General features: G+C 43.6%; 1 protein-coding gene across 3 annotated transcripts; it reads right to left on the reverse strand.

Annotated features, from left to right (window-relative positions):
- Positions 1-1,271: 1,271 nt before the first annotated feature.
- On the reverse strand, positions 1,272-8,840 carry LOC121303820 (protein fosB-like). Of its 3 annotated transcripts, XM_041234621.1 has the most exons (6): positions 8,599-8,839; positions 7,833-7,978; positions 4,977-5,261; positions 3,544-3,651; positions 2,630-2,920; positions 1,272-2,267 (listed from the first exon to the last, which is right to left on the reverse strand). In XM_041234621.1, the coding sequence occupies exons 2-6, from the start codon at positions 7,932-7,934 to the stop codon at positions 2,157-2,159; spliced, it is 897 nt and encodes a 298-aa protein (XP_041090555.1). In that variant the 5' UTR covers positions 7,935-7,978; positions 8,599-8,839; the 3' UTR covers positions 1,272-2,156. The 3 variants fall into 3 exon arrangements, with proteins under 3 accessions (XP_041090555.1, XP_041090554.1, XP_041090556.1); XM_041234620.1 differs by having other exon boundaries at positions 2,175-2,920; XM_041234622.1 differs by lacking the exon at positions 7,833-7,978 and having other exon boundaries at positions 2,175-2,920; positions 8,599-8,840.
- Between the last annotated feature and the right edge of the window lie 10,029 nt (positions 8,841-18,869).

The raw sequence follows: 18,869 nt of genomic DNA on the forward strand, positions 1-18,869 counted from the left end.
AGAGCCTCTGCACATCACCCTCACCCCCGGGACACAGTGCCCAAAAGGCAGAGACTCTGCACATCACCCTCACCCCCAGGAAGCAGTGCCCAAGAGGCAGAGACTCTGCACATCACCCTCACCCCCAGGAAGCAGTGCCCAAGAGGCAGAGACTCTGCACATCACCCTCACCCCCAGGACACAGTGCCCAAGCTGCAGAGACTCTGCACATCACCCTCACCCCCAGGACACAGTGCCCAAGCTGCAGAGACTCTGCACATCACCCTCACCCCCAGGAAGCAGTGCCCAAGTTGCAGAGCCTCTGCACATCACCCTCACCCCCGGGACACAGTGCCCAAAAGGCAGAGACTCTGCACATCACCCTCACGCCCAGGAAACAGTGCCCAAGTTGCAGAGACTCTGCACATCACCCTCACCCCCAGGACACTTTCACAATGCTGGGATGCTTTACTGCAGACAGGGGGCAGGTACAATGGTCAAGCTCAAAGCTGACAATCGATTTTGTCACATTGCAGTAATCCAGATGCCAAACTAAGTAATACTGAACCCAGTTGGATTTGTTTAAATGAGACAAGAGCAATGGCAGTGTAATGCAAAGAAATTTCATTTGATACTATCCAGCAAGAACTACAAATTAGAGCTGATGATGTAGAATCATTTGTTACTGATGCTGTTCGAACAAAGACGGTCTTCCTCACCCCTCATTTTAAAACTAGGAGCAGTTATGCAAAGACAAAAATACAGGCTGATTCATAATTCACGCAACACTGCTGTTTTGCATTGTTTTTCATTCTAAATGAGGACATTGTTGAACAACCCTTTGATGGCCAAATGGTGCGTCACAGCGTGCCTTCTGTCACAGCGTGCCTCTGTCACAGACGCTGTCCCTTGCACATCCTCCAGTTTGAGATGACAATGTTGCTTGAATTATGAATCACCCTGCATATAAATTAGACCCACTGATGGAGATTTTCCAATGGTTTAAATGAAGATACTATTTAGATCCACCGCAGTGTAGAGCAATGGTATTGACTCCTTGACATGAGTTTTGGTCCTAGTTTTGTGTTATTAGCAGGTGTGTTTCAACTTCAATACAAGTAACATAAATACTGGAGCTTGAGGCATAGTTTAGAGTTAGAACAAAGACACAATCAGCATGAATACCCTATTCAACACAATCGCCATTATTATGATTATTATGATTATTATTATTATTATTATTATTATTATACAGAAATGTGTGTATTAGGTTGTGGTCACTCGCTTGAAAAAAGCTAGTATTGCATTACTTATTAAGCCATGCAGTATTTAAAGATTGCAAGCTGAAATGTTGTTTGTATACAATTTGTTTGATTGGGAAAAACATTGAATCGTTTGTCTGGAGGCAGGATAAGTATAGGAGAGCTGGTTCCAGGCTATTGGGTACGAAATGTATCTAATAAGTGACAGCACAAATACCCCACAACATGCAAGCACAGAATAGGGGTGTGCTCCAAGTATATTATAGGAGTACATTCATTGAATGTGTAGAAAGCTGTTATGATTAGTGTTATGTTATGAAAAGTTTCAGGGAAGGAGCCTCAACAGAGGAAGTGCTGCAGCCTCCCAGTCCTACAGGTTCAGCTCTGCTTTTCTTTAACAAATAACAAGACCTAGAGTTCTGCTGAGCTCGGCACTGCTGTACAACTATGATTACAGTTGTGAGATGTTTAGCTTGTAAGCTCTCAAGTTATCAAGTCAAAGAGAAGATGAGTCACGGTGAAGTGGTTGAAGACATTGTGCTGACTGGTATTGTACACAGTTACTGGGCATTTGTTCCAAACAATTACATTTATATTTCACTCCATTGAGTTCCAACGCACGACATTGCTCTTATCTGTAAATAACACAAATCGTTTTTAAAGATTGCAGGATGCACGCTCGCTCCTTGATACGCCACTTTGAAAACACGCCGCTATCAGCACTAGCTGTGCCTGTTCTTGCTGAGCGTAGCCATATAATACCTTGCCATGCCATCATCTCCAGCCCCTCCTTTTCACAGCTCTTCCCCTGGGCTTTCTAAGTGGCTCTCCCCCCAGATTGCTAAGACAGGAGCTGGGAGGTTGAGAAGGAAGAAGGCGGGGGAGGGAGGGGGAGGCGGTTATACTCAATTCCAATCAGTCAAAAAACCAGGAGGCAGTGGTGGTGGGAGTGGTTTGGGCTGAGTCCTCTTCCTCCTCTTCTGAAGATCCAACTGCCGGAGTCATTGAGGACGTCCCGGGAGTTTGCTTTAAACGATAAAGAGAAAAGACGGCAAAGCCACACCATTGAAGAGAATTCAGTAGCAGGCGTGAAATCTGTGTGTGCTGTCTACTTTGTCTGGGGTACAAAGGGAGCAGGGCTAACTCTACGGTGCGGTGAAGATGGGGTGTGTGAGCATGTGCGTGTGGTTCACTGGGCTGTTCGCTCACAGGGCCAGCAGGGAAGGGGAGCTCAGAGAGTCTGAGGATTGATCGCTGCTGCTGGTCCGCTGGTTAGCGCTTGCCCCGCAAGTGCCACCCCCCTCAGGGTAGCTGAACACAAAGGAAGACGTGTAACAGGGGTTGGGCCCAGGCTCGCTGTGCGCATAGAAAGAACTAGAAAACGCTACCTCCGTTGACATCAGCCCCTGCTGGGGGGGGTGGTGGAGCTGCTCGTGGGGGGGAGGCAGGTAGGCGGGGGGCAGGTAGAAGGGGTCTTCTTTGACAGACAGCCCCAGGATGGACACGGAAGGCCCAGCTGCCTGGTGCTGCTCTGGCCCCTGCTGCTGCTGCTCCTCAAAGGGGATTTTGCAGGTAGGCTGGTGAGCCACCAGCATGAACTCCAGTCGTTCCTTCTCTTTGTGCAGCTCCGAGATCTCAGCCTCCAGCTCCGCCTTCTCCTCCTCCAGCTGGTCTGTCTCCTGCGAGTCAGACAGGGAGCCACAAGTTATTACAGAGCTCAGAAACAGTGGCAACAGAAAAGTGCAATTCAACGACAAACGTTTCCACCAGAACGTTTCTCAACATTGAAAACGTCTTCCGGTTGAAACGTTTCTCAAACCTTTTTTTTGTTATTTTCATATTTCTCTTAAGTGTTTAATAGCTATGAGCAATTCAGAGGACAAAGTTACCGAGGAGCTTCAAATATCATTGGAATCGTTTTTTCGTGTTACTATTTGATGGTGTTTGCATCATTCTGAGTGCTTCGGGACTCAGTTGCTCATTTTTTCTCTAAATCTGCCGGGCTTTGAGCTGCTCTGAGTCTGTCTGGAGAATCCTATGCGCCGGGAGCCTTTCTCGTTCCTTTCTAATCATGTGACCGTGCGATCTTTCAACTCCACCCACACTTCTATAGACTCATTTTGGACCTTCAGTCCCGTCCGCTGTACAGTGAAGGCACTCGCGGAAAAGGGTGGTCCCCTTTGACTTAGATCCCTAAGAATTTGAATTGATGCATTCTGCACAGGCAACCCAATCTGACCATTCTTGTCAAGGGGCGGGGCTTTGTCACTTGGAAGTCTCATTTGGGCCAGTCAGCGCTCACCGATTGCAGCCGGTCAGTCAGGTCGCGCCGGCGGTTGCGACACTTGGCCGCGGCGAGTTTGTTCCGTTCTCTGCGGACGCGCCTCTTCTCCTCCTCTTCTGGGGTGAGCTGAGAGAGAGAGATTTAATCAGCGGCAGGAATACACTTTCAATTACAAGTTTCATGGATACCGGACCTTATTTAACATATAAAAGAAGAAAACAGACGATACTCTCCTACAACATACTATATGTGTTATGAAATCCCTAGATTGAAGCCTGTAACCCTATTGGCAAAACAGGGTCGCCAGAAATAGTTAATACCCTTAGCCAGCAGTCAAGAACTGTAGCTCTCTGACAACACCTAATACTGATCCCTTATCCCTAGTGTCCTATCACTGTCTATGCACTCCAGTGGCCTCGCTGAAATCTAGCTCTGGGCCTTACAGCACATCAAATGAAAAGATACTAACAAGGAACAGCTTGGTTCTTCAAACCTGCATTCACTTAATTAAATAAGAGACCAGCGATACTGTTTCTGAGGGTGATGGGGGAAAAATAGAGTTCTAACCAAGTTTGATTAATTAAATCTCTTGTTTTAATTACAAACTGCTCTTTAGTATTTATAACTGACCTGGGTTATTTATTCATTTATTTTTGTATTCTTAATTAACTGTATTTGAGCATGAAATTAACAATTGAAACGATTTATGTGTTTATATTAATAACAAATGTAAATATAAAACAAATTCTCCAGCCCTCCTTTTGTTTAGTTTCTTTGCTTGTATTTTACACTTTAGTTTGAATTATGCAGACAGCCCACCCATTCCATGACAAGCTGCTACTCCTGTAGTTTGCTGTAGTTCCCATTGTGCTTTACAATGCTTCCCTATGCTTTACCAGATCTCTCTGTGCTTTACAATGCTTCCCTATGCTTTACCAGATCTCTCTGTGCTTTACAATGCTTCCCTATGCTTTACCAGACCTCTCTGTGCTTTACAATGCTTCCCTATGCTTTACCAGACCTCTCTGTGCTTTACAATGCTTCCCTATGCTTTACCAGACCTCTCTGTGCTTTACAATGCTTCCCTATGCTTTACCAGACCTCTCTGTGCTTTACAATGCTTCCCTATGCTTTACCAGACCTCTCTGTGCTTTACAATGCTTCCCTATGCTTTACCACACCTCTCTGTGCTTTACAATGCTTCCCTATGCTTTACCAGACCTCTCTGTGCTTTACAATGCTTCCCTGTGTTTTACCAGACCTCTCTGTGATTTACAATGCTTCCCTGTGTTTTACCAGACCTCTCTGTGCTTTACAATGCTTCTACATGCTTTTCCATGGGCTGACTAAGCATTTGGAAGTTAGAAGCTCTAGAACACACACACACATCAGGAGAGACGGACTGGCAGGTCGGGTTCGAGTTGGGGAGGGGGGGATGGGTGATGACTCACAGTTTCTTCGTGGGACCGACGTGTGCGCGCTCGCGTGGGCCTGCTAGGCCCTGGAGCCTCGGCGCTGGGTGGGGTGTAACCCGCACTGTAGCTGGTGCTGGGCTGATCGTACGGATCCAGGTGTGGGCCCTGATGAGACATGGCCAGGGGGGCCGAGGGCTGCTGCGGGGCCACTGAGGAGATGAGCGTGGGCTGGACCATCCACTGAAGGTCCTGGCTGGTGGTGATGGCCGTCACGGTGGGTAAAAATGAGCCAGGCATCTCTGACGCTGCTGCCGTGCACTCCTGGGGACAAACACAGGGCGGCGCCAGACACACACGTTATTACCTTAGCCAGACTGAGCCATGCTGCATACAGTATTAGATAAAGCACACTTAGAAAAGTTTACCGCAGAAGATTTGAGTGTAATTATGCAGTTCATACTGTTACATGACTATAGGTTTGCCATGTATTTGTAATTGACCATGCTTACCTATGCTTTACCAGGCTTTCACTAAGCTTTATCACACTTTAGTGTGCTTTTACTGCAGGGAAGTTGTATTAGGTCAACACTAACATTATACAGACTGAATTTAGAGGCATTGAAGGCATTATTACAGAAGACCAACAGAATGTTTATTATCACAAGGATAAACAACCGTCCACGTTTTTTTTCCAACTATGATTGACTACATAAAAAAAATTATTACATGTGTTGGTTAAATGACATTATTATACTTAAACATATTTTAAATATATTTTTATATGGAATATATGTTGAATAAATTATTCATAATACATACTAGCTGGCATTTTTGGTAGTATTTAAAAATGTGTTAATGTACTATATTCTATGAAAAGATTAACGGACAAACTAAAGAAAAGTCAGAACTTTACCAAAAATAACCCATTTTGAATCACTGCAATTCTAATGCAAGGAAAAAAACATATGTATACACACACACACACACACACACACACACACATGTATGCATACATATAAATAAACTATATACACAGAAGAAACGGGTTATTTTTGAATGTAAATTTCAATCTCTCTTCCCTACTCTCATCTGAAGAAGGGACCTTTGAGGTCTTGAAAGCTTGTGCTGAATTATTGTTTAGTTAGTGCAATTCCTCTATTAATGACAATGTGTGAAATCAACAAATGTAATCATTTGAGACACACTGTGACATATTATTAAACACAGAAGGACTGCGTTTTCTGCTCTTCCCATGATGCAGACCCCTGATTTTAATAAGTCTTATCTTAACGCAGTAGCGCCCTCTACCGTGAAACGACAGCATGTACTGGCAAAGATATTCTCCGGACGAGCAACCACAAGGTGTCGGGCAAAATCACATGGCATCCGCTAGGGGCGCTGTGTATTTATTTACATTGTTGTTCTGTTTGATCTATTCCATGTTTTGAAGAAATAACAGCGGTATAAGTATAGTATGTGATTCGCACTGGTATAAACTATGGTCTGTATATCCGGTGAAGTATATCATATAATAAGATTATATATATATTATATATATATAATATATTATATATATATATATATACCTTCTATAACCTATAGAAGATGCATTTACATAGGTATAATAGTATAATGGTATAACGTCTATCTGTCCATTTATATAGTCAATAGGTCTTGTAAAATGGATTCAGTGTATTTATGCAAGCAGCTATAATTGTATTCTGCATTTGTATTTACTGTATATCATGTATGATGCATTTCTCTGTATTTGCAGTATAATGGATTTTCTTCTTGTTTCTGCATCTTGTAAAGGGCTTTGTGATGGTGCCCCGCTATGAATCACACGTTTGGGATCTGCTGCTTTAGACCTGTTTATATGTACAGCACAAACACCTACTCTGTCTCGAAATAGCTCATATAACAAAAATAACTGCAGAAGTAAAAAAAAAAACAAAAAAAAAAACCAGACTGCTGAAAATAAATCAGAATCCTCCTTCTTATATAACAAGGCGCTCTCGTTTCAGCAGCATTAATATTCACCGCTGCTCTGCTCTTCCTGTCAGAAGCCACGTGTTGAGGGGGCGGCACCGCTTTGAAGTCAGATCCGACCAATCGGCACTCTCTTTCCGCCTTGTCGCCTAGGTTCCCCCTAGCAACCGACGTAACATTCCAAAATAGAACGCGGTGACGTCGCGGCGCGTAGCGGAGAGAAGCAAATGAGAGAGGAGGCGGGTCTTTGCGTACGGAGAGTTCCGACGCCTGCTCTCTGTTACGTAGCCCGTACGAGACGGAGAGGGGAAAGGCGTGCGGCTAACCAGATTGAAAGCCTTTAGCGACACAGGAGAGAGCTGTGGCGCTTTATATCTCCGAAACCCCCCATTGCACGAATACTGTGTCCCGAGAGGATGCCTGTACCGCTGTGATCGATGTCAGTAAGATCTGAGCATGCATAGCAACACACTCGGATAAACGCTACTTTGCATCGAATAACACAACCGCATATCTGTTACTCTTAGTCCCAAACTCATCCCAAACGTACACCTGTACTACAAAATACGAACTCCGACTCATGATGCATTTATAGAATATGTACTCTTTTTGGAATACAAAACGTGTTACTCCCATTAAAAAGTAAATAAAAACAAGGATGGGGATTAATGAAATGCACATCATAATCCTGGAGCACATGTATTTATTAATAATAATAATAATAATAATAATAATAATAATAATAATAATAATAATAATAATAATACTTTTCTCCAGCGTTTTTTTTTTTTTTTTTTTTAAACACAAATACACATCTACAAAACCAGCATATAGCTATACATCTATAGTGTGCATGGCGTGCCTGTGCTGCGTTGTAAGTGACGAGGGGTGAAGGGCGCTTACTTGTGAAGCAGTGGTGGTCGGAGGGCTTGCGAATGAATCAGCGGAGGGGGAAGAGCTGTCACGGGAGCCGGAGTCAAAGCCACCGGGGAATCCCTGGTACATGTCCCTGTCTACCTCAGAGTCCTGGCCCCTCAGTGCCCGGGAAACTGAAAGTGAGGCGACACAGCGAGGGAGAGATCACAGAATAGACAGTTAGTATACATACGATCGCATATACTGGATGTATAGCCGCAGTCTGTAAGTGACACAATCATACCTGTGTAGATACAGAACTCATGCAATATTCCTAGCATTGTTAATACGACACGTATACGTTCAGTCCATCGTTTGCAAAAACTTTTTTAAAAATAGTGTTCGAGGAAAACACACAAGTGCATTGAACACAAATGTGTTTTTACCTGTTACAATTATCACGTTTTTTCTATATACCGCTCACAAGAGAATCCTTCCTATGAATGCATAAAAGGTGCATATAGCCTTGTGCACGTGCCTGTACAACCCCTAAGGTGTGCAAACAGCGGGATTTAAGTTAAGCTTTAGCTGTCAGTGTCATGCATTCAAAATGCAGTGCAAATACAGATAGCATATTACGCTGAATTTAATCAATGTAGCTATGTTTCTGAAGCGCCTTTCCTGATGAATCGCTTTACAGGTACAAACAGCAATCGCCTCTATTCATGCTTTTTCTATGAAATAACATACTAAGCTCCAGGAATTCACTAAAATACACAGCGCTTAACAAATAAAATAAAATTCATAAAATTACCTTTGTTCTGGTTTCTTGGCTAATTCCTTTTAAAAGTGTAACTTCCCATACGGAAACATTTGAAATCCGCTGGTGTTTTTCTTTCTTCTTTTGTCAATATCTTGCTGTTGAACGGTCCTTTTTTGTGTTAAAATAAGATCCAAGAGTTTATTTCGATTAAACTGATCAATCTGATGTGCGCGCGGGGCAGTAGTAAGATCCTCACGGCAACTCGGCTTCTGGTCTTTTTGAATGAATCGAACTGCAGTCGAGTATAATACGGGATTCCTCGCCCCGCCCGTTCCGATGACGTACGTGCCCATATATGGATTTGTCTTGTCTGTGTTTTGTTTGGTATCCTAGCAATGACGTTGAGGGAATCCCTCTCCCACATACCACAGTGCTTTCAAACTCGGCTGTTATTAATAGAAACTTTTACTAGAGCGCCTATTCAGAGACTTTGGAGAAAACTCGCACGGCTTCTCATAAACGAAATCGTTATTTATCACAGACCAGGACGGAAAAAAAAAAAGATTACAATATTTTTTTTTGTTTTTTTGTTTTGTTTTGTTTTGAAGAAAACGTGCATTTCTTTCTTAAAAAACAACGTGTCATTTCTCAGAACACAAAAAAACAACACTAGTTTTTCAGGTGCGCCTCGGTTTATTGTCAAGTATTCCATATTCAATTATGTTTTTATGAGAAGTGACGTTAAAAATAAAAAAACCAAAAACAGTAAACACAGTTTCAGAACCGATACGAATCCCACTGGGGCCACTTCGTACTATGCAGATTAGCGGTGTACTGTAAGCATTGTATCAGTAATAGCCGTGGTAGCTGAGGTAGAATCGGTGCTATTTAAAATGAATAGTAAGACACGGTTCAGTTATTTACCTGTTGTTAGATGGGTTTCTTGCTGGTTTGTTTTGTTTTTTTGCTGGGCCCTGTGCAAGAATGAGAAACCGTTTTCATGTCATCGTTACGCAACGGGGTAAACTCAAACAGAGCCCCGGGCAAAAGTTGTTCTGCCACTTCTCTTTGAAGACTAGGCGGGGCGGGTGAACACGGGCGCTACCCTGCTACCTGAGTCGGCTTTCCCAAGCAAGAGACAACGTGTTATTAAACAGCTAACATACATCAACTACTGTATATAGAAACATTAACATATAAACACCCAATAAAAACATTTAGAAATAGTGAAAAAAACTCCAGTGGTATCCATTCATTTCGACCAGAAGTCTTTCTCAGTGTCTTCGAAACGTATTACATTGATTACGCTTGAGATTTCTTCTATAAACATTGCATTCATTTTATTTAATTTTTCTTGTAAATGGTATGTATATCTCAATTCTTATTAAATAAATACAATTGCAGTATGTTATTATAATAATAATTATTATTATTGTTATTCATGTTGTTCGCAGCTTTAGCGGTTTTGAAGTCTGTTATCCTAATCGTTGTCCCGGCCTGTCTTGGAACCACACGGCCGTGGGAATTCCGTCCCATTCGGGAGGTGTTTACATTCCTGCGGCTCACTGGCGCTGCCGGGGGAATCCCGCATGGATTTGAAAAGAAAGGAAGAAAGGGAAACCGAGCCGTGCACGTGCTCTTTTTTTCATTCATTCTTTCGTTTTGTTTTAAGAGCCTAGAGCATTCTTTAAAAGGGCGTTCACCCTTGCAGCCTGACATAAATCTAGCAACAGTTACGCTGTTCTCGGTTGGCCTCATAACCCCCCAGTGCTGAGTTATCACTGCACTATACCTGTATTGAATTTGCTCCCAGATCTGCAATGCTATTATCTTTCAATACTAATTCTCAATAGTCTAGTGCTGATTAGCAGATCCCCAGTTCGCAGTATTGATTTATATGGACTCGTTTCAGATTGCTTTGCACCTCGGATCTCCAGAATTGGGTTATCTGCAATACTCTCTGTACTGAAATTGCGTAATCCTGTAAGACGGATTCTAGAATGATGCTGCGTAAAGATATTCTAGATTTCTCAAGGAAGGTGAACAGGTTCTAGAATTATCTCAAGGGGTTAACATATTCTGGAATTGCGGCAGACAGGTGGCTAAAAGTTTTCCATATATATTTTAATTATGTGTCAATCCCAAAATTCTGGGTGATGCAAAACTTTCAGTCAGAGCCGTAGAATTCTTGAGGACAGATTCTTGAATGATCTGCAGGATAAACCCATTCTAGAATTACGAAGAAATGCGTGTTTGTCTGGTACATTCTGGCGAGACAAAGCTATCCACGATAGACCTAGGATCAAAGTAATATATTTCACCCGTGACAGAAGCTCCACCAACTAGTCTGTCATCCCAGTATGGCATGTTAAAAATATGGTTAAGATATATCTCCTCTTTATTCATGCATGCTGTATTGCGTATAACGTCACACGAATCTCCTCCGAGCGGTGATTCATCCTGCCCCGTGTTGGGACGGCGATAGCTGCAGCTCGCCTCTGACTCTCCGCCAGCGAGTCGGGATGCGGAATGTGCAATAGATTCGGCCCGTTACTCAGCATTGTGATGTCAGCGTTAAAAGAACACAGCGCTGTGTTCATTCCACCCCGGTGAGTAATGTGCCGGCTTGGCCAGTGTGGGAAATAGCTGCGTCTGTCCATTGTCTGCATCTCTCTCTCTTTCTCTCTCCCACCTCATTGCCTTGACCCGCACCATTGCCGGCAATTAGCGTCCTAACTCTAGTATGCTGCAACCCTGGGTCGCGGTTTCAGCGTCATTCTACTGTACTCGGCATGGCTAAGATGTCTGAACGACTCATAGGATAGGGTACACGGTTGGCACAAAATATAAAGTTAATTCCCTGTCCTGCACACTGCTCTCCTGTCCTGTACACTGTTCCCCAGTGAAGCACAGGGGAGCAGGGAACAAACAGCACATGGGAGCAGGGCACAGCACAGGGGAGCAGGATACAGCACAGGTGTACAGCACAGTGGAGCAGGGCACAGCATAGGGGAGCAGCGCACAGCACAGGGGAGCAGGGTACAGCACAGTGGAGCAGGGCTCAGCATAGGGGAGCAGGGCACAGCACAGGGGAGCAGGGTACAGCTCCCCAATATTTTACCCTGCTGCCCTAAACGTTACAAAAAAGGGTAACGCCAATAAACTATATATCTATATCTGTCGTTTACATTTTTAAGATGTTGTGAGTAGCCTGTGGGCTACAGGGTGATACAGACCTTACACATACCAGGCGCAGTTTATAATATAAGCAGGCATTTAGCAACACATGCGCATTGTCGGCTACAGCCTGCAATCAAATAATAACAACAGAGCACATTATAGAACTTGCATGTAGCTGGTAAACACACTTTTATATGGTAGCTAAATACATTTATGAAGGTAGTTGACCACACTTTTAACAATGCATTGCTCGGCTTAAATGGAATTATTTTAGTTACTGTATTTTCACAAATGGGTTTAAATCCCCGTCCGTCTTTCATTTCGATTGAACGATATCCACGTTTCCGTTCTTCCATTTGATCAGCTTTCGGACTCGAGCTGTTCTCTTTCTCCCTCTCAGCGGCACCACGTGGTTTCCTCCCAGGCTTGCAGACAAAACGTTGCGTCGCCATGGAGACGCCGTTCCAACACGCATTACGTCAAGACGTTCAATTGTTTTTTGTTTTTGTCGCATGGCAACCAGTTTTCGCAGAAACCGCCGCGGGGAGGAGCGGCCAAAGGGTTGATTGACACGAGGGCTGTCGCTTGGTGATGTTAAAATGAAAGTAACACATTAAAAAAAAAAAAAAAAAAAAAAAAAAAAACAAAACGATGTCTTTGTAAAAATAAATAAACATGTTAAAGTCGATTGAAACACTAGCATCTCTGCTCTCACTCCGGAGCCCCTCCTGAGCTGTGTGACGAAATCCTGGGCTGGCCACAGACTTCTCTGCGGTTTACAGAATGGACGGATGAATCTTGAATTGATTAGTTACTTTGCCAATCAAGCCCCCAGTTCCCTGCAGCCACACACACATGACACAAACCAATTTCCATGCAGGGTAGGAGATTCGTCTTTATTCCTGCAAAACGACAATAAAATATAACAATAACGTGTTGTATATTTGCTGGTTTTGTCTATGCTTGAGGGCCCTACTTGACTATGTTTGCCTGCACAGAGAATCGATCCTTTTACATTTTGTATCTGATAACAAATGCTCTTGAGTTTCCAAGCCAGACTCAGTGGGGTTCAGATGAATCATTGCATCTGATCCCATGCACAGAATCACATTGACATCCCAGCGCCTACATGCACAATATATACTGGGACTCGTTTCCAGAAATGGGTAGTTTGAATAGACTAGACTAGGGCTTCTGCAATGGTGGCTGTCATTACTAATAGGATTTTCACTGTAGTTCCAGTTTGCTGTGACTGGATTAGTGCTGGGATGAATATTGGTTTTTACATGTTTAAATATTAATTAATGTTAAATTAGTGGGGGGACGGGACGGGACCGGACGGACAATTTGTATCATATTACAGGAAAAAATAACCTCTAATAATTATACTATGCATACGAAGTTGCTTGCCATATTAATTATTACCATACTCTTCTAGGGTTATCTGTACTTACCTATGCTTTACACTAGCTATTACACTTTGTTATGCTTTTACTATGGGAAACCTTCATATATTATATTATATTATATTATATTTGCTGTAGTATAAAGCACCCCATTGTGTCTATCTCTAAATCTGTGCCATTCGGTTAAGCCAAGCATACAAAACCAATAATGTTATAAGCAGCTGATTTGGTTGAGGGATGTCAATAAGAATTCTCTGCAACAGCCAATGCTGCCATGCTGTGACCAGCGTGCTGTGCAGAGGTATTTAAATGAAGTTTGTTTGTGTCATCTGTTTCCTGCTGCACGGATGCTGTTCTGTTTGTTATGGTTACACTAGCACAGGTTTTTGATAAGAACGCAGTGACCCCAGGCAGGAAACAGAAGCACTGTTGTTTTCCGCTCGCTGACAGAGAAACACAGAGAAAGATGCAGAGCTGTAGGCAAATGAAGGGGAGTTCATATCAGATGAGGCAGACGCACGCATACATTAGAGGGAAAGTTGTGTGTGGACATGGAAACAAAACACCATGCTGTCTGTAAAATGTCAGGGTTTGCGTATGTTGTTATTAACAAACATATTATTTTAATTACCCTTGGTACAGGTGCTAGTACTGTGATCATCTCAAAGGCAATGAATCACACCTTAAAGGGGTGGAAGAAGCCAGACCCATCTGCTCGACTCCGGGAGCTGTTGCAGGAGCTGCCAGAGCTCGGAGAGAAGATATTTACTTGCAGTCTTGCTAAAGGAACACTCAGGAGAGAAGCAGCGGTTTGTAGCTCCAGCACCATGATTTGAAGACCTCTTCTCTACTGCTCTTCCTGGCTGAGGGCCAGTAGGTTAGGAAACTGCAGCTCTGTGTCAGCCATCTTGGCTCTGTCAGTCCTACAGTTTACTCGGGGGCCCGACTCCATGTTTGACGTAATGGCGTCTGTTTCCTAACTGTGTCAATAAGAGCTGGAGAAGAGTGCTTTTGGAGGATGTGGAGAGGACAGTGGAAAACACTTCCAAGATATGATAGCAAAATACAATTTAGACAGAAGCTCACCTCTGAATTAGACATGCTGGCAAAAGGCACAGATGAAAGGTGTTCCAGATGGTCTGCCCTGGTAAAGGCACGGCCGCGTGATGTGCTGAGGTAGTCATGCAGTCAGTGGAGCGTAGGAGTTCCTGAGGGTCTCCCCTGGTAAAGACACGGCCTTGTAGTGTGCAGGATGAATATTATAGTCAGGGGAGCAGGTCTTCATTGGGGATTCGAGAGGGTCATATTAGCTCTGGCACTCCTGCAGGCTAGGGAGACAAAACTAGCAGGGACTGTTTCTCCTCATCGCAGTACAGCGGAGCCTACCGGCCAGGCATCTAGTGAGCTCAGGCAGAAATCTGCAGGGCTGGTCTTTGTCCTCCAGAGGCCAGTAGCTCGCTGACATCCACTCTCGAGTTTCTGGGTGTAGAAGAGGAAGCTGGCTTGGTCATTGGATCGGAGGACGCCTACTGAACCTTCAGTTCTCCTGGGCTGTTGCAGGTAGTTGCTTTGGTTCGGGGACGTAATTGGACATTGTAAATTGGGGAGAATATCAAGGGTCAAATAACTGGGCAAAACAAGGTGAAAATTGGTGCAAATATTGAACTATATTTTTAAAGGAAACTATCAGGAGGAATGGATCAGAAAGAAAGACCAGGCTGTTGATAAAGCAGATTTGTGCTGTCAGATTTCAGTTTGTTCTTTCAGTTGGTGTTTAAGGCTGGAGTTAGATAAGCCCTCATGCCTGAATTGAATGTAACTTTCAGCTGTCATGGCTATTTTGCTGTGGTGCTTCAAATCACTGAATTTGTCAAATTGTGGGTGAAAGAAAAATGAAACTAAAGTCATCTGTGACACAACACCGCACTAAAACTGACCTAAAATCACGTACAGTCAATTGCGATGCCTCTCCACCTCCTGTCATTACGTGCAGCAGTGGGAGGTTACAGTATAAATCTTTAAGCTGTGCTGTTGCCTGAAGAAGCAAAACTAATGTTATTTTGATCTTTCCTTGAAACTAGCTTAAATTCACAGTGAAGTCTTGCTTTCAGGCCCCTCGGTATTAAATCTGTTTTTTCACGGCCCAGATTTGCTCCTCTTGATAGTGCAAACAGGGATACAGCATTCAATAATTCTCTCACCTTGGATCATTCATGTCTTTGGTTGCCAGCAGTCATTTCTCCTTTAAAGAACATTACACGATGCTTCTTGTTTCTAGGGGGGCATGAATGAAGTCTTTACAATCTTAAAAGGATCTGACATAGTTAACCCAAAACAATACTGTAGACGCAGCACAGAAACCAGGACCAGAGGACACAGTGTGGAAGTTAAGTAGATATAGACTTAGGACAGAGGGAAGGAGATACTTCTTCATACAGAGAGTGGTGAGGGATGGAATGGGCTGCCTAGTCATGTTGTTGAAGGAGACTCTTCTTCACACAGAGAGTGGTGAGGGGATGGAATGGGCTGTCTAGTCATGTTGTTGAAGGAGACTCTTCTTCACACAGAGAGTGGTGAGGGGATGGAATGGGCTGCCTAGTCATGTTGTTGAAGGAGACTCTTCACAGAGAGTGATGAGGGGATGGAATAGGCTGTCTAGTCATGTTGTTGAAGGAGACTTTTTTTCACACAGAGAGTGGTGAGGGGATGGAATGGGCTGCCTAGTCATGTTGTTGAAGGAGACTCTTCTTCACACAGAGAGTGGTGAGGGGATGGAATGGGCTGTCTAGTCATGTTGTTGAAGGAGACTCTTCTTCACACAGAGAGTGGTGAGGGGATGGAATGGGCTGTCTAGTCATGTTGCTGAAAGAGACTCTTCTTCACACAGAGAGTGGTGAGGGGATGGAATGGGCTGCCTAGTCATGTTGATGAGGGAGAATCTCTGGAATCCTTTATGACCAGACTTGACAAAGATCTGAGCTCAGTCACCTACTAGGAACCAGACTAGCTTAGAGGGGCTGAATGGCCTCCTCTCCACTTTCTTATGTTCTTATGTCATTAACACCCCACAGTGTGAGACTAAAGGCAAGAGAGTGAGGTTTTGATTTGATTTCCAGTCTCATTTTTCTGCTGACAATTGCGTTGTAATGGGCAGGTTGAGTTACTTGCTGCTGGTAACAAAATGCTTCTCAAAAATGTCATAAGTGTCTTGTAATATTACTAAATACACTGCCTGGCCACTTTATTAGAACATATCTGTCTATCCAATTAGGGTGTGGGCGTTTTCTCCTGGTATACCCTGGTGTGGGGCATGTTCTCCTGGTATACCCTGGTGTGGGTATGTTCTCCTGGTATACCCTGGTGTGGGGCACGTTCTCCTGGTATACCCTGGTGTGGGCATGTTCTCCTGGTATACCCTGGTGTGGGGCATGTTCTCCTGGTATACCCTGGTGTGGGGCACGTTCTCCTGGTATCCTCTGGTGTGGGCATGTTCTCCTGGTATACCCTGGTGTGGGCGTGTTCTCCTGGTATACCCTGGTGTGGGGCATGTTCTTCTGCTATACCCTGGTGTGGGGCACGTTCTCTTGGTATACCCTGTGGGTCTCTTGATTACTCTGGAAGGCTGGATGGATGCTGTAGTCTACTCCACATCATTTCAGATCAAGACCACCAGCAATGCTGAACCATGATGGCAGTGGCTGCTTTCAGGATGATAATTCACCCATCCACCGTGCCAGAAATGTGATTGAGTACTGTTAAACCATAAATATTTGCAAGCCTTTCATTATGTGATTCACAAAATGTTTTGGTCGCAAATATTTATGGCTTTACGGTAGTTTGAGGAGCATGACAGATTACCTACACAATCCCTGGATCTCAATCCAATCGAGCATGAGTGGGATGAATTTGAACGATCGTCATCACATTCCTCTGCCTACCCGTCTGTACCAAACATGTGAAATATTAATAATGAGTTCAGCCACCCTCTTCCAGCACCTTTTGAAGTTTGTACCATGCCAAGGCTGTGATCAGGGTAAGTGGCGACCTCCCCCGATATTAGGTAAGAGTCCTGATAAAGTGGCCAGGCAGTGCAAACCACCACTGAGTGTCTTAGATGGCCAATACTTTGCTGTGTGTGTTTAAAACACTTGGTAGAATTCTCATTCACATGACTGGGTGTGTTTAGGGAATGGCTTCTTATTATTTGCATTCTGGCTTCAGCTGCGTTTTAAAAGCTATTCAATATCACTTCAAAGAGACTGGGCAAATAAGTGGAGTTGACTTTGTTATGGGGATCACCAATAACCTGGTCAAATAACCACTGAACACAAAGCAAGTGTTGCTGCAACAAATAGGCATGTGACTGGGTGTAACTCAACACATTACATAAAGAAGGGTTTATTACCTCTTAGTAGGTATATTCAATTGTTTATATTAATTTTGGATTTGATAATATTTCAATAATAGCTATTGGTAAACTGATGCATCCGGGTAAATATTGTAAATCCCAGAGAGGTGTGGTAAAGCATAGGGAAGCATTGTAAATCCCAGAGAGGTGTGGTAAAGCATAGGGAAGCATTGTAAAGCACAGAGAGGTCTGGTAAAGCATAGGGAAGCATTGTAAAGCACAGAGAGGTCTGGTAAAGCATAGGGAAGCATTGTAAAGCACAGAGAGGTCTGGTAAAGCATAGGGAAGCATTGTAAAGCACAGAGAGGTCTGGTAAAGCATACGGAAGCTTTGTAAAACACAGAGAGGACTGGTAAAGCACATTAAAAAACATGGCAAACCAGGGTAACCTCTGGTAAATGCAGATCTCTTCATGGTAAATCTGCACTTTGGTTTGGCCAAGTTTAACACTACTGTCTGGTTTCATAGACCCCAATTACCACTAATCTTCAGCTGCCTGATGTTACCTCAGGTAGCGTGAAAGCAGCCATGCCATTTAATATGAACTGTGCAGGGTGGGTCTTCTTGCTGTTAGAGATGCCGTGCCATGCAGTTTGGGATCGGACTGTGCAGGGTGTGTGAAATTATTTCAGACACACTGCACACAACATATTGTATTATAAGAACTGGTGAGAAATAACTCACTCACACAGACTAATTAGAGCAAGCACCACGCAAACAAGCAACACAGAACTCTAGAACTCTGGCAGGAAAAAACAGAGATTGCAAACAATACTGCATGGGGTAGCGAGAGATACATGAGAATTGAACCCCTCAGGGTGGGTTGCTTGGATAAACTCCACAAGCTCGGGTGGGCATTACATTCCTATTGCACACTGCCCCATGCAGTATTCTCTATATAATAGCTGGTGATTTTTTTAATGGGCTCATCCAGTTGATATTTCTTGATATTAGTTGATGCACGGCTGGTTGATACAGAAACACGCGCTCATTAACCCCAGCAAGAGCTTTCAAACTGAAAGAAATAAACGATAAACGATGCATATCACACATGACCCCATGCATTGTTCTCCATGAGTAGTACCTTCTTATAAATCATCAAAATAACAATTTATACAGCTTTGCTATCTTTAACCTTGTGAATGGGCCCTCCCACGAAAAGCTTGCACAATAATTTTTCAGTTTTTCCCTTGATTGTAACATTGTTTTATAATGTTAATATGCTTTCCCACCGCTTCCCTATGCTTTACCATGCTTTCACTGTGCTTTATCCCACTTTGTTGTGCTTTTACTGGGGGAAACTTTTCAAGAGGCCTAGCTGTCTTGAA

Source organism: Polyodon spathula, chromosome 35 (assembly GCF_017654505.1).
Source record: "Polyodon spathula isolate WHYD16114869_AA chromosome 35, ASM1765450v1, whole genome shotgun sequence".
Lineage (NCBI taxonomy): Eukaryota > Metazoa > Chordata > Actinopteri > Acipenseriformes > Polyodontidae > Polyodon > Polyodon spathula.

Coding starts and splice junctions, on each gene's coding strand:
- LOC121303820 (XM_041234620.1), bottom strand. CDS start 7,934: ATGTACCAGGGATTCCCCGGTGGCTTTGACTCCGGCTCCCGTGACAGC. Junction 3,652..4,976: donor GTCGGTCCCACGAAGAAACT/GTGAGTCATCAC, acceptor TCTCTCTCTCAG/CTCACCCCAGAAGAGGAGGA. Junction 2,921..3,543: donor TGACTGACCGGCTGCAATCG/GTGAGCGCTGAC, acceptor TCTGACTCGCAG/GAGACAGACCAGCTGGAGGA.